A 14793-nucleotide genomic window follows, 5' to 3' on the forward strand; every position below is an offset into this window, starting at 1 on the left:
GACATGCTGTGGGATCCTTTGGCAAGGATATTAACACCTCTTTCCCCCTTCCTCTGTACACTTGACTATTTTGATAATAAAGTACACGGAGGAGGGTGTTGGTACCTGATAGCATTCCAGATTACCTGCCTAGCCCGGTTGTTGACCTCAATGTGCAGTCTTTTCAATGGCACCATGGAGAGCACAATGTTTGCAGAGGGTCTGGCTGCTTGCATGATACCACTAATTAATATCCCAATTGGATGTGGTTCAGGCGGTCTTGTGCATTCCACAAAGCTTCAGTTATTGTGCCACTCAGATATTCAGAGTTTGATCCTGCTGTTTTCATCTCTTGAATCAAATAACTCCTGATGTGTTTCCCATATTTTTTACCAGTAATGCTATATTATGGGTGTTGCTTCTGGCCAACCATTCACTGGGAGAAGTTTGTTGTTACAATGTCACAAAACCATTGTTCCACACACCGCTGTGTCGCCGTCTGTGTGAGTGGTTACAAAGTCTGTCTCTATCTACTTTCAAGTACGAGTAGCAGAGGCTAAAACACTCACAAATTGGTAAGTAGACTCTCCTTTCCTGTTCTAGACTGAGAAAGCATCTCAGGAATTATTGACATGGGTCTCCGATTTGAAAAACGTGATACTTGAAATATTCCTGTCTCTAGTAAAGACATTAAACCTTATGTCAAGAAGGTGAACCACAGGCAGCCCTCCAAAGTAGCTTCCTGACCTGAGGAATAACTGCTGTATTGTAAGCTTTGAGTTATGTTATTACCAAATTTATTTTCTTACAACATTCCCTTTATGGATAACTGTATTTTCCTCAAATAATCTCATTCTTTCGTAGGAAACAGTACTGAATGAATATCATCACATCACATCAGAATGTGTGTTGCTTATGTCTCCCTTTTTCAAAACATAATGTGTTTAAGAAAATAATCACATTCTTATTCCAGTCCAGTAGTAAACAACTGCACACTATTACTGATCCTCCAAGTGGCTTCTCCAACTTACCTACAAAGGGTCAGTGTCAAACTTTTTCAGTAATAGTAGTAGTAATAGTAGTAGGAAAAAAAGACAGAATGGTGTACTAAAGGGTTGGAAAGTAGGCCAATATGATGCAGGTTTTCTCTGGTGTCCTGAAACTCACTACAGTTAAATATGTGGATTGTTGCTCAACAAGTGTAACACATTTCCTTTTCCCATTTGTGTCCATGCAGGGCAGTACTCTATAACTAATGATCTTGATGTCAACCGCACAACCCTTGACATCTCTTCCTTCTTTCTTACTCTCTTTCCTTCTTTTAAAGCTCATGACTCTTCTAAAAATGTTCTGCATTATTAGTGGACTGATGATTGCAGTTCACTATGAGTGTAATAAACAGTGGGATGTGACACTTCACAAACTGCAGTTTAAAACCCTGGAACTTGTTATGAAATGGAAATAGAACAAAAAAAAACTCAAGAATCTCTTCTCTAAATTGTCAATGTTCCCAGAAAGTATAATCAAAGTCTGCATAAAAGTGTTCAGACTAATCTGCTAATAGAAAACTTGCAGTTACCCTGCCTCATATGAAACAAGATCCAATTCTGGAGTTAAAAACAAGTCTTTGGTTTTGGCAATCCTCAACTAAACATTATAAATGTCCATTTTGTGCCTCTTACTACATCTTACTACAGAGATTCATAAATTTCAGCAATATGCAGAAGAGTTGTAGCAAGATAACTGCTGGAAATGAAAAAAAATACATGTACCTATTCTTGATTAGTTAAAAGTCTATGACACATGGAATGAATTCAAAACTTCTTGCAAACAGTGTCAATTCATACTTACCAAGTCCAATGAAATGTTTAGTTTACAAACAAAATCTTCTAGAAACTTTCTTGCAGATGGAGAAGTGGCTGACTGTTTAGCTGCCACAGTTAGTGCACACTCCCTTATATCTTTTCCACAATTAATGAAGTCATCAAGAAAGTTCCAGTTGAGGGGAGGCAAGGGTTTTGGATAACTGTAACCCAACACCCTAAGACACTCCTTTGCAACCAGTCTTTCTTTCTCTGGAAGATCTGACTGCTTTGAGAGAGAGACAGCAAGACCAACTACTCCTCTGCAGACACAGTGGTGTGGCAGACTTGAATATGTGTCAGGTTCACTTCTGCCTGGTGGTAAGTGATACACACCTCCACGAAAACAGAGGAACTCAGTATTAAGCCACTGACGCAATGCTTGTCCTGCTGATTCTAGTGCCTCACTCTTCACACCTAAAAGCATTTGTCCCCAACATTCACCTGGTGAAGTAAAAGAAGTAAAAATTAACTATTGCCTTTAAAAATTGAAAAGTTTTGATTGTAAAAAGAAAAAGTACATCCAGAAAATCAGTAAGTTTACAGAGACAGATGGTGAGGGCAACACTGACACTATGGAGGCACAACCTCCAGAATAGCAAGTAATAAAAATGAAAAGAGATACAATGCTCCTAGCTTTTGGTAATGCAAGTTCCTTCTACAAGCAGGAAAGACGACATGGAATAGGGGTATAGATTGGGGAGCAGAACTCTGCATGGACAAAGAAGAAAAGAAAATAGGATGAAGAAAGAGTAATATAATACAAATAAAGTATGAAAATAGATAGAGAAAAGGCAGGATGTTTATGGTAGGAAGTGGTAGTTGGTGTGTGGATGTGGCAAGTTTTACATCGGGAACTACTGTTGTGAATGAACCCTGAGGTAGGAATGGTGGTATGGGAAAGTAATGTCTGACAAGAATACTGCAGTGGTTAGAAGGCAATTGGGGATAACAGTGGATCTTGAGGCAAGGGTAACAGGGAGAGATTACCACATTTTGGGCCTCAACTAGAGAAAATTTAGTTCTGGCAAATTAGTCTATTGAGGGGTACAATACCAAAGTGATACTGTGTAACAAGGTGAGTGCTTCTAATTTTTTTGTAAATAGGATTTTTGATGGTAAGAGATGAGGAGGGAAGGGTTGGAAGGTGACACTTCGCTACAGAGTTTTTTTTTTTTTTTTTATCAAAGTCGGTATTGGTGTTGAGGTACTGAGTGTTGGAACAGAAATGTTTATCTAGGCTGTAAGGAGTTAAGCATTTAATGCCCCGAGTTCGAGTCTCGGTCCGGCACACAGTTTTAATCCGCCAGGAAGTTTCATATCAGCGCGCACTCCGCTGTAGAGTGAAAATTTCATTCTAGAAACATCCCCTAGGCTGTGGCTAAGCCATGTCTCCGCAATATCCTTTCTTCCAGGAGTGCTAGTTCTGCAAGGTTCGCAGGAGAGCTTCTGTGAAGTTTGGAAGGTAGGAGACGAGGTACTGGCGGAATTAAAGCTGTGAGGACGGGGCGTGAGTTGTGCTTGGGTAGCTCAGTCGGTAGAGTGCTTGCCCGCGAAAGGCAAAGGTCCCAAGTTCAAGTCTCGGTCCGGCACACGGTTTTAATCTGCCAGGAAGTTTCAGATCTAAGTGCTTGCTATACCGCAAAGACCAATTGCTTTCTCCCATCCAGAAGCAGTCTGCCTCAACTTCAAAGATAAGAACTTACTCTCCAACATAAAATCTAATTTCACCACACTAAGAGATTTAACCTATGTCAGTCTAACATCAACCAACTTTTCTCCTTTCTGCACTGGTGTCAGAATTTCTTTTATCTTGATTTTTATCAATCCCCCCACAGTTGCTATTCCTTTCCCCTTCCTAGCTGGTGAAGTGCTTAATAATGTACAATCTTTGACTTTCTATTTCCTCCCTAAAAACTTTTCTTTGATCTTGTCTCTTCTCTTCCTCATATACGGTGGATTCTTCTTATCCTGTGTTCCAAGTAATACCCACTTCTGTGTGACCATCCTCAAATAATTTCTCTTTTCTCCTTGCAGAATAAATTTTTGGTTTTGTGAAGTATCTGGTACTATGCGCCACGGAATTTGAATCCCCGCCACACGTCATGGACGTCTAAGGCCCCTAGAGGTCTCGGCACAATCGCGTCGTAAGCTGTGGCGGCGCAAGCGTACTGGCCCCCATTTAGTGTGAGGGCGCCACCATGGAGCACGTGGTTCCAGTGGCCAATAGCGGCGCCCCTGATAGAGTATTTAAGCACCTGCCTCTCGCTTAGCCAGCGAGTCTAATCATTGCGTGAGTCTTGACAAATCACCTCAACAACAGACAGCATGTTTATCATTCTTTGTTTTCATTACTAGTGGACGTCTTGGATTCGTATGGTTGTCTCTGTTACTCCGTTGCTTCTTGCGTGTTGTCGTTGTAAGGTCTCTCTCCATTGTCCGTCATTGTTTTGTGTCTGTCCTTTCCGTTAGTTTGTTTGTTCATGGGCCACTCTCCGTTTGGTCCCACCGCACTTTCTCGGCCACCCCGAAACCATTACGGTCACAGTCACAACAGGTTACAGCATCATTGGCGACGAGGTAAACGGTGGTAGTTGCTAGCATGGAGGCAAAGTTGGTCTGTCTTCTGGAGCAACAGCTGCAGCTCATGCAGTAGCAGCAGCTCCAGTCATACATCTTACAAAAGTCGCTGCAGTTGCTAATGGACAAAGTCGATGCCTGGGACGTGTTGCTACAACAGCTTCTGAGTCCTCGGGTGTCCGATGCTTTCCCACGTCCACTGTCGTTTCACCACTTAATGACACTGAAAAGGACTGGGAAATCTACTTACATCGGCTGAAACAACATTTCACGGCTTTTCAAGTCACAGACGACTCCTTGCAGTGGTCATTGTTTTTGTCTTGGGCCTCCCCAGACACGTTCTTTCTTCTCCACAAGTTGGCACCATTGTCCGATCCTGTGGCTCTCTCTTTCCAGGAGATATGCCTTTTGCTGACAAACTAGTATTCCCAACACTACCATGTGGTTGCTTCTTGGCTGGAGTTCCACCAGTACCATAAACAGCCTGGTCAATCGTATTGTTCCTGGGTCACGGACTTGCAGGGTCTCAGCCGTCGATGTGATTTTACGTACACCAATCAGCAGTGTAACGTTTTGTATGTGGACTCCCTGATCCGGGATGTGGTGGTTCAGCTGGCTCCCAATCCTAAGGCCCACACTGTGCCATTGAAACCCCTTCTTGGAAGAGATTCTCCGCATTGCCCACTCCTTTGAAATTGCTCAAGCGGCTAACGAGTGTCTTATGGCGCGACCACACGTTTCAGTGATCACAGCATCATGGTGCGTTCTGCCCTCGCGACGTCGATGTGGTCCAGCCGACAGAGGCTAGCACTGTTGGGACTCCTCAATGTCCGACGTGTCTATGGCATCGGTGCCTTCGGTCGCCCCTCGTCGCCGGTCGCACTGCCCACTTCCATCTTGCCCACAGTGCTTTGCTGCACATTCGTGGGCTGATTGTCCCCACCGCTGGGAAACGTGCATGCTGTGTAACAAGGAGGACCACATCCGATCGGTTTATCATAGTCGCTCGATTCGCTCCAGTTCTGCCCCTCTTTGGCCTCAAGATACAGTCCATGCTCCGCAATCGGTTGTCCCACAGGATGACCCGTCAGCACGGAAGCTTTTCCTCACGCTCCGCCTTTTCACTGAGGATGTCAGTTTTCAGATTGACACTGGGGCCACCGTCTCCCTGATTAATATGGCGACGTATACCTGGGTGGGCTCTCCTGAGTTGTCACCTCCCTCTTGCCCATTTAGTCGCCTACGGAGATGGTTCCATTCCCCTTCGTGGACAGTTCATTGTCCTGGTGACAGACAAGCATGTTCCACAGCTCCTTATCCTCTTTGTCGTCGACCACCACCCAGCTTTGAATATTCTTGGCCTGGATGCGTTTCAACTGTTTGGCTTTTCTATTTCTGACAAAGTTAAGGTTGTTTCCATGGCTGTTCCTTTTCAGGACTTGGACGATCTGTGCTCCACTTTTGCATCATTGTTTGCAATGGATCTCGGATGTGCTTCTGGCTTTCAGGTACACATCACCCTACGGCCAGACGCACAGCCTCGCTTTTTCTGGTTCCGGCCCCTTCCGGTGGCCTTACGGCTGGCGGTCAAGCAGGAACTTGATCGGTTCCAGGCCGCTGGTGTTCTGGAGCCTGTAACTTACAGTCCTTGGCGACACCACTGGTGGTCATACAGAAACCCAATGGGTCCCTTCGGCTGTGTGGGGACTTTGGCACTACAGTCAATGCTCAGTCCCTCATTGACACTTACCCCATTCCCTGACAGGAAGACCTTCTCGCCAAGCTTGCCGGGGGAGAGTATTTTTCAAAGATCAACCTGGCTGAGGCATACCACCAGTTGCCCTTGGATGCCGAATCTCAGAACATCATGGTTATCAACACCCCTTTTGGATTGTATAAGTACAAGCGCCTTCCCTTTGGTGTCTCTTCGGCACCACTCATTTTCCAGCGATTCCTGGAGCAGCTTGCACAGCCTATCCCCGCCTGTGTGAATTATCCGGATGTCATCTTGGTCACCGGGCGTTCCCACCAGGAACATTTGCAAAACCTCAGCGCCTTATTTCACGCTCTGCAATCTGCTGGTTTACGTTGTCGGCTGGACAAGTCTTGGTTTTTTTCAACTGGAAGTGGAATACTTAGGCCACTGGCTTAGCAAAGATGGCATTCATCTTTCAGGTCATAATGTCGCGGCCATTGAGGCCCTTCCTCATCCCAAGGACTTATCTGAACTCCAGGTGTTTTTGGGCAAGGTTACTTTAAGTAATAACTTAAAGTTCTTGCACCAGGCTGCCACCATTGCTCAATCCCTCAATCACTTGCGTCACAAAGGGGTACTTTTTGATTGGACTCCTGCCTGTGACCAGGCTTTTCTCCGTTTAAAGGCGATGGTGAAGTCCGCCCCTTCAATTACTCCCTTCTCTCCGGACCGTCCTTTGGTTGTGGCGGCTGATGTGTCGGCATATGGCATTGGGGCCGTCCTTGCGCACCACGACGCTGATGGCTCCGAACAGCCCATCGCTTATGCTTCTAAGACATTGACCCCAGCATAACAGAACTACTCCCAGATTGAAAAGGAAGCCCTGGCGATTGTGTTCGCTGTCCAAAAATATCACACCTATCTCTTTGGGGCAAAGTTCACCCTCCTGATGGACCATAAACCCTTGGTTACACTTTTCGGACCCCATTCTCACCTTCCAGAGCAGATGTCTCAACGTCTCCAACACTGCGCATTGTTTTTACATAATTACGCTTACACCATCCGGTATAAGCCCACCGCCAACAAAGCTAACGCAGACACCTTGTCACGTCTCCCAGCAGGCCCCGATCCTGCCTTTGACCAACAGGAGGTCCTCTGCTTTCACATTCATTCTGCCGGCCGTAATGCACTGGACGGTCTGCCTCTTATGGTTGCTCACATTGCTGTGGCTATCCGCTGCGACCCTGTCTTGCGGCAGATTCTCCACTAAGTGGTCCATGGATGGCCCTCCTATTTTACTCATCAGATGCAGTCCGATTTCAGCACCTGGCGCCACCTGTCCCACTTGCTCTCTGTGGTCGATGATGTTCTTGTGTTGGCCACGGAGTCGGATGCCCATCGGGTGGTCATCCCTCCGGAATTGTGGCTTCGGGTGCTCAGTTTGTTACACTGCGCGCACTCGGGTATGTCCCGTATGAAAGTTTTGGCTCGCTGGCACGTGTATTGACCCGGCATCTATGGCAATATTGAGCGCTTGGTCTGTGGATGCACTGTCTGTGCATATCACCAGGCAAGCCCCTTCAGTCGTTTGCACCTTGGCCTGTGCCTCGCCAGCCCTGGGATCACATCCATATCAATTTTGCGGGTCCGTTTTTGGGGTCCATGTGGTTACTCATCATCCACCACCACGGAGGCTACACTCACAGCCCTGGCCCAGGTTCTCGGCATTGAGGGCTTGCCACACACGTCGGTCTCCGATAATGGTCCCCAATCCATGGTGTGATCCTTTCACGACTTCTGTCAGGCCAACGGTATCAAACATATCCGTAGCCCCCCTTTACACCCTTTCATCCCGCCATCCCCCTGGACTGAACCTACGTTAACCAACCTCACTCCCATTTACTCTTCAGTCTTCTCCTTTTTCCCTCTCCTCTTTAGCCATTCACGCATATTTTCATCCTACATAGTTGTGTTTATCTTAATAATATTCTTTAATTCTGTATGCATCCTCTTTGGTTTGAAGCTGGCACAGTAATTAATAGTAGAATATCTTTGGTTTCCCTCTGACAACCGTGCCTCCATCATTGCTACCCTCCCTGTTTACCTTTCCCTGTTGCTTCATAACCTGGGTTGTGAGTAACTGAATCCACTTTCCCTTCTTCCCTTTTTTCCCATCTCTCCTCCCTGATGAAGGAACAAAGTTCCGAAAGCTAGGAATGTAAATTTTCTGTTCTGTTTTGTGTAACTATTGGCTGTACTGAGCTGAGGTAAGTACTGGCCAGCCCCTCTATCTCTCTGTAAACACTCACAAAAGATTGATGATGTTTCAAGAATTGTGAAAAATTATTTTTACACCTTAGATCAGACGCACAAAGACGTAAATTTGAAATATGCTGCAGTTTCATATCTTGGAATTCTAATACAGTTCGAATGTAACTTTTATATATGTTATTAACTACAGTGTTTTGTATTATAGGTTGCGAACATGATGTTATATTATCATAACATAGAGAGCAGAACTGAAACACTAATGTGGAAAGGCAACTACTTGCCTGCATGACTGGTGGACAGCAGACAGACAAGATTCCTAAAAAGTGAAGGCTTGAAAGCTAGTGAAATTTTTGATTTGTTCATGTATCTCTGTGACTCCCATCAAGCATCTATAGATGGCTGGTTGCCTTTCCTCATTTTTTTTTTTTTTTTTTTTTTTTGTGTGATTTTAGTAGAGTAGAGTAGAATAGAGTTTTATTGGACCTGGTAATCATATAGTAGAAAAATAGTACATTCTGATGTACGACAAGTCAATGTATAACAAAATATAATCTTAAATTTGCATTAATTTCATTATTTCTACATTAAATGATCACTGAGTTACAACATAGGGAGCAAATATTGTACAAAAATAAAGAATAGATATTTTAAAGCAAAAAAAGGCATGTACTGTACTGGCACATTAAATTTGTATTACAGCAACATTTACACGTTAAATCATTACAGTTTTCGTAACATTTATGTGATACATCACTAAGGCAAAAACACAGATTGTTAGTGAACTGCCTGAAGGAACTTGTGGAGGCCATAGAAGTAGTGATGAGTCAAATATGCCTTAGCAATTGACTTGAAATTTGCCAAGTCATTTACTGATTTAATTTGTGGGGGAAGTTTATTATAAATAACTTTCCCATAATACAGGGTTCCTATTTTATTCATGGTGGTGCTGGAGGACTCTAAATGAAAGTTTCCTTTTTGCCTGGTGTTATAGGAGTGGATATTTTCATTTTTCTGGAAGAGAGTGGGATTTTCCATTGAATATTTTTTCACAAACACGGTTATCTCATATATTTTCCATTGAATATTTTTTCACAAACATGGTTATCTCATATACGTACATAGCTTTTCAAAGAGTGATCTACAGGTTCTGTTCCATTTTAAACCTTCCATAGTTTTTATAATTCTTTTTTGTAGCCTAAAGAGCTTTTGGCTAAGAGAAGAGTTACCCCAGAAAATATTCCATATTTCAGTTGTGAGTAGGGCTATTGATAGGCATAATACGCAGTTTTCAGAGAATCTTGTTGCAGCATCCCACTAATACTCTCATTAAGTAGCATGTAGTGCTTAATTTCTTATAGACTTTTTCAATATGCATCCACCATTTATCTTGGAGCCATACTCCCAAGAACTTAATGTTGTCTACATTCTGACAGTATTTGTCAGATATCTGAATCTGAACAGTTAGCTCACCTTTTTCACATTATAGAAATTTAGTACAACTGTCTTTCTTACATTTATTACCAATTTGTTGTGACTGAACCAGTTTTCAATATTGTGCAATGTGTCTGTTGTAGACTTCTGAAGCATTTCCATTTCTTTCCCACTACCTAGCACACTTGTATTGTCAGCAAACTGGATGATGATCTTGCAGAATCTGTTTAGGTCATTCAAATATAACAGAAATAGAAGAGGTCCCGGAACTGAACCTTGTGGCACTCCATATTTAATGGTTTCATAGTTTGAATAATGTCGAGTGAGTTTGAGAAATTTTGATGTTGCACTTCAACCACTTGTTTTCAATCGCTTAGGTATGACTTTATCCAGTTGTCAGATGTTCCTAATCCCCATGTTGTCAAGCTTAGATAATAGTTGTGTGTGATCTATGATATCAAAAGCATTACATCTACATATATTCCAATGACATTTTTGCCATTATCTAATTCCTGAAGTACTTCACTTAATAGTTCAAAAATTGCTGTATTAGTTGATTGGCCTTTCCTGAAACCAGGTTGTGCTGTGGATACAATTTTTTGGTCTTCCAGAAAATCTACTACTCTTCTTTGAACAATTTTTTCTATGATTTTCGAGAATACAGATAGTAGAGCAATGGGCCTGTAGTTAGCCACTTCATCCTTTTAACTTTTTTGAATAGTTGTTTGAGCTTAGCTGTTTTTAGGCATGATAGGAAAATTCTGGTTTGAAAGGAACTATTATAAAGGTGAGTTATTAATTTAATTGGAGTTATTAATTTAACTAGAGGCTTTAATGCCCAATGAAGCAGGGAAAAGGAGATACAGAGATGTAATAGGGAAATGGGCAGCACAACGAAGAACAAACCAGAATGGCATGAGATTGGTAGAATTCTGTAGAAACCATGACATGATCTCAAAATCAACACACTTCATGAGAAGACCAAATAAACTTCCTGGCAGATTAAAACTGATCTCATTCTGAAGACCAAATAAACTCAAAACCTAGAAACACCCAGACTGTGCAAAAGGAGAATGGCAGTAGGATCATGTCTGCATGGGTAAGAACTACCACAAGGAAATCTACAAATGTGAAAGTCCTGAGAGGAACTGACAACCGATCAGATAATTACTTGATAAGCTTTGATCGAGCTCAGGAACTACTTATAGATACATAAGGAAAAGCCCCAAAAGCTACGACAAAAGCTAAAAAGCAATGATAACAAACAGTAGTGTGACCTCTGTAAGCATTGGAAAAGATGTATTTTGCTAAGGCGAATGACAAATGATAAAAACTTTGTTCATTTTTCTTTGTCAATTATTACATAGACTGTCTTTAGTTCTTGTAGGGAGGAGATGTATTTTTTGTGAGAAGCGTGTAGTGTACTTTGTGTTATCTGAATAATAATTTTTATGGAAATATGAAGTGTGAGAGTTCTTTTTAGTGCAAAACCATGAAAGTTTTCTTTTCTTCCACGCATTATGCTAACGTAATGTCACTGTAGCTGCCTGCATCTGAAGAGGAAGTCTGGTAAAAATCTGTATTGTATTCACGGTCAAAAATGAGAAGCACTTATGGCGGAAGAAGAAGCATATAACTAAATTCCGTAAATCTCAACAATGTAAAGAAAGCAAAATCGACGTAAGTTCACGCTACAACTGACTTACAATTTACAAGATTTGTAAATTAAGACTGAAAGACAATTAATTCGCTTTGAAATTTTATAAAATCAAATTTGATGCTATTGTGGTTCATTCCAATAATAATAATAATAATTTATATTTTTGCACAACTGGCGACCTGGTGACATGACACTGAGAAAGCCATGATACCAGTTGTGTATAAAGTAAGGTATTCAAAATTACACAAAATTACATATGACACTGTTGAAATTTTTTGCATGTACTAATTCTTCTTAAATTTTCATGTGCAACATCACAACTGGGAGCAAAATAACAAGAACCAAACATTCTTGTGGATAAAGTAACCAATTTAAAATGGAAACCAGAATTTACGGAAAATTTTGGAAATACGCTGTTTGTTTCATCGCAGCAAAGGTAGGACTGCTACGTAACTGCTTGCTTAGTTATGGTTGGTAGCATCTCCTGCATAGTAATTACACATCCCTTCCCTTCCCTTCCCTTCCTATAAGTATTGTAGTGAATTTTTCAGAAATTTTACATAATGATTAGCGAGAGAAAAGTTTGAAGTTATTGTGTCACAATATCTCGTGCATCATAAAAGTAGCCAATTAACGCTTGACGACACGTAAATTGTACGTTCAAATTTCCAAAAATAATAATATATTTCAGTTTCCTATTTTTCAAAATTTTAATTTTAATATTCAGTCAAAATAGCACAAAAATGAGTTTCCATTATTGTTGACAATGGCGAAAACGCAATGAGCCATGATGGATTCAGTCAAAACGGCACAAAAATTAGTTTCCATTACTGCTGACAATGGCAAAAACACAATGAGTCAGCTGCCACCCATTCCATATCAAACAGTCCCTTCCCTATGGGGGAGGTCCTAGTGGCAAACGAATCTGCTCCAGTCCTGAATTCCTGAACCATTACTCCAATAACCTAAAAACAGCTTTCGCATCCCGCAACTACCCTCCCGACCTGGTACAGAAGCAAATAACCAGAGCCACTTCCTCATCCCCTCAAACCCAGAACCTCCCACAGAGAACCCCAAAAGTGCCCCACTTGTGACAGGATACTTTCCGGGACTGGACCAGTCTCTGAATGTGGCTCTCCAGCAGGGATACGGCTTGCTCAAATCCTGCCCTGAAATGAGATCCATCCTTCATGAAATCCTCCCCACCCCACCAAGAGTGTCTTTCCGCCGTCCACCTAACCTTCGTAACCTCTTGGTTCATCCCTATGAAATCCCCAAACCACCTTCCCTACCCTCTGGCTCCTACCCTTGTAACCGTCCCCAGTGTAAAACCTGTCCCATGCACCCTCCCACCACCACCTACTCTAGTCCTGTAACCCGGAAGGTGTACACGATCAAAGACAGAGCCACTTGTGAAAGCACCCACGTGATTTACCAACTGACATGCCTACACTGTGAAGCCTTCTGTGTGGTAATGACCAGCAACAAACTGTCCATTTGCATGAATGGACACAGGCAGACAGTGTTTGTTGGTAATGAGGATCACCCTGTGGCTAAACATGCCTTGGTGCACGGCCAGCACATCTTGGCACAGTGTTACACCATCCGGGTTATCTGGATACTTCCCACTGACACCAACCTATCAGAACTCCGGAGATGGGAACTTGCCCTTCAATATATTCTCTCTTCCCGTTACCCACCAGGCCTCCACCTCCGCTAATTTCAAGTTGCCGCCCCTCGTACATCACCAGTCACTCAACAACATCTTTGCCTCTGTACTTCCGCCTCGAGTGATATCTCTGCCCAACCTCTTTGCATTTACGTATGTCTGCCTGTGTCTGTATATGTGCGGATGGATATGTGTGTGTGTGCGCGAGTGTATATCTGTCCTTTTTTCCTCCTAAGGTAAGTCTTTCTGCTCCCGGGATTGGACTGACTCCTTACCCTCTCCCTTAAAACCGCACATCCTTTCGTCTTTCCCTCTCCTTCTCTCTTTCCTGATGAAGCAACCTTGGGTTGCGAAAGCTTGAAATTTGTGTGTGTGTTTGTGTTTTTTTTATTGTGTCTATCTACCAGCACTTTTTCGTTTGGTAAGTTACAGCATCTAAGCAAGTGGAGAAAATCAAAAATTTGCAGAACTCTGGAAATATGCATCAGAACCCATGAAGATATCATTACATCAATGTAAAGTTAAAATCTGTATGGGAGAAGAGCTACCAGGTCATTGGACTACAGCTCTCATACACCCCATTAGTCAAAAAAAAAAAGGAGAATAATCCGGAGAACTACAGAGGGATTTCCCTATTGGATTGCGCAAATAAAATATTGTCAAGAATTCTCTACAATCGCTGTAAAGATCAAATGGAAAAGGAACTAGGAGAGTATCAAGGAGGATTTAGACCCTGGATAAGCTGCCCACAACAGACCATCACATTAAAATTAATAATGGATGCCTAAAAGGAGACAGAAGCAACTAGTCATAACCTTTGTAGACTTTTAAAAAGTTTATGATTGCATCCTCAGATCTTCTTTGTTGGACGTATTAAGAAATTTTGGACTTCATCCCAAATTAATAAAAATGATAAAATTAACCCTTACAAATACCAAGTCCAAAGTAAAATTCAGAGGAGAACTATGTGAGCCATTTACAATTAAAACAGGGTTAAGACAAGGAGATGGTCTATCACCACTGCTCTACAACTGTGCGCTTGAATATTTGATGAGAGAATAGTACAAAGAGAATCCTAAAAATATAACAATTGGAACCAAGAAAGATGATATAAACCTAAATTGTTTGGGATTCACAGATGACTTGGCATTACTAGCTAATAATGTACAAGAAGCTAGAAATCAAATAATGAGTCTGCAAAATATAGTGCAAAAAGTAGGACTCCAAATAGCTTTTGAAAAGACCAAGAAGATGGTAGCAGACCTGCTAGTAATATACCACGTAACAGTCGACAACAGAAAAATTAAAAAAGTGAAGCAATTTAAATGTCTTGGAGGGATTATAACACACAACTTGGATGAGAAACCTGCATGGCAAGAAAGCCCAATACAATGATATCAGCTCAAAAACTAACATGGTCTACATACAATAAGAAATGTCTATCAATTCAAACAAAATTAAAACACTACAAGACGGTGGCTCAGCCAGAGGTAACATACACAAGCGAGACTCAAGTCACTCAGAGAAACAGAGTCAAAAAAATACTAAAAGTAGAGAGAAGTATAGCTAGAATACGCATAAATAAAAAATACCAGAAGGAAGGTCAATGGCAGATAGTGTCGAATGAGGAAGCGTACAGGAAACT

The 14793-nt window shown here is 42.1% G+C and overlaps 1 protein-coding gene across 2 annotated transcripts in view; it reads right to left on the reverse strand.

Annotated features, from left to right (window-relative positions):
* LOC126262282 (focadhesin) overlaps window positions 1-14793 on the reverse strand; it is a 298944-nt gene that overhangs the window by 111734 nt on the left and 172417 nt on the right. For both annotated transcript variants that reach the window (XM_049958798.1, XM_049958799.1), the window contains exon 13: window positions 1831-2285. In XM_049958798.1, coding sequence (XP_049814755.1) covers window positions 1831-2285 — 455 coding nt within the window. The remainder of the gene's footprint in view (window positions 1-1830; window positions 2286-14793) is intronic.

Source organism: Schistocerca nitens, chromosome 6, assembly GCF_023898315.1.
Source record: "Schistocerca nitens isolate TAMUIC-IGC-003100 chromosome 6, iqSchNite1.1, whole genome shotgun sequence".
NCBI classification, from domain to species: domain Eukaryota; kingdom Metazoa; phylum Arthropoda; class Insecta; order Orthoptera; family Acrididae; genus Schistocerca; species Schistocerca nitens.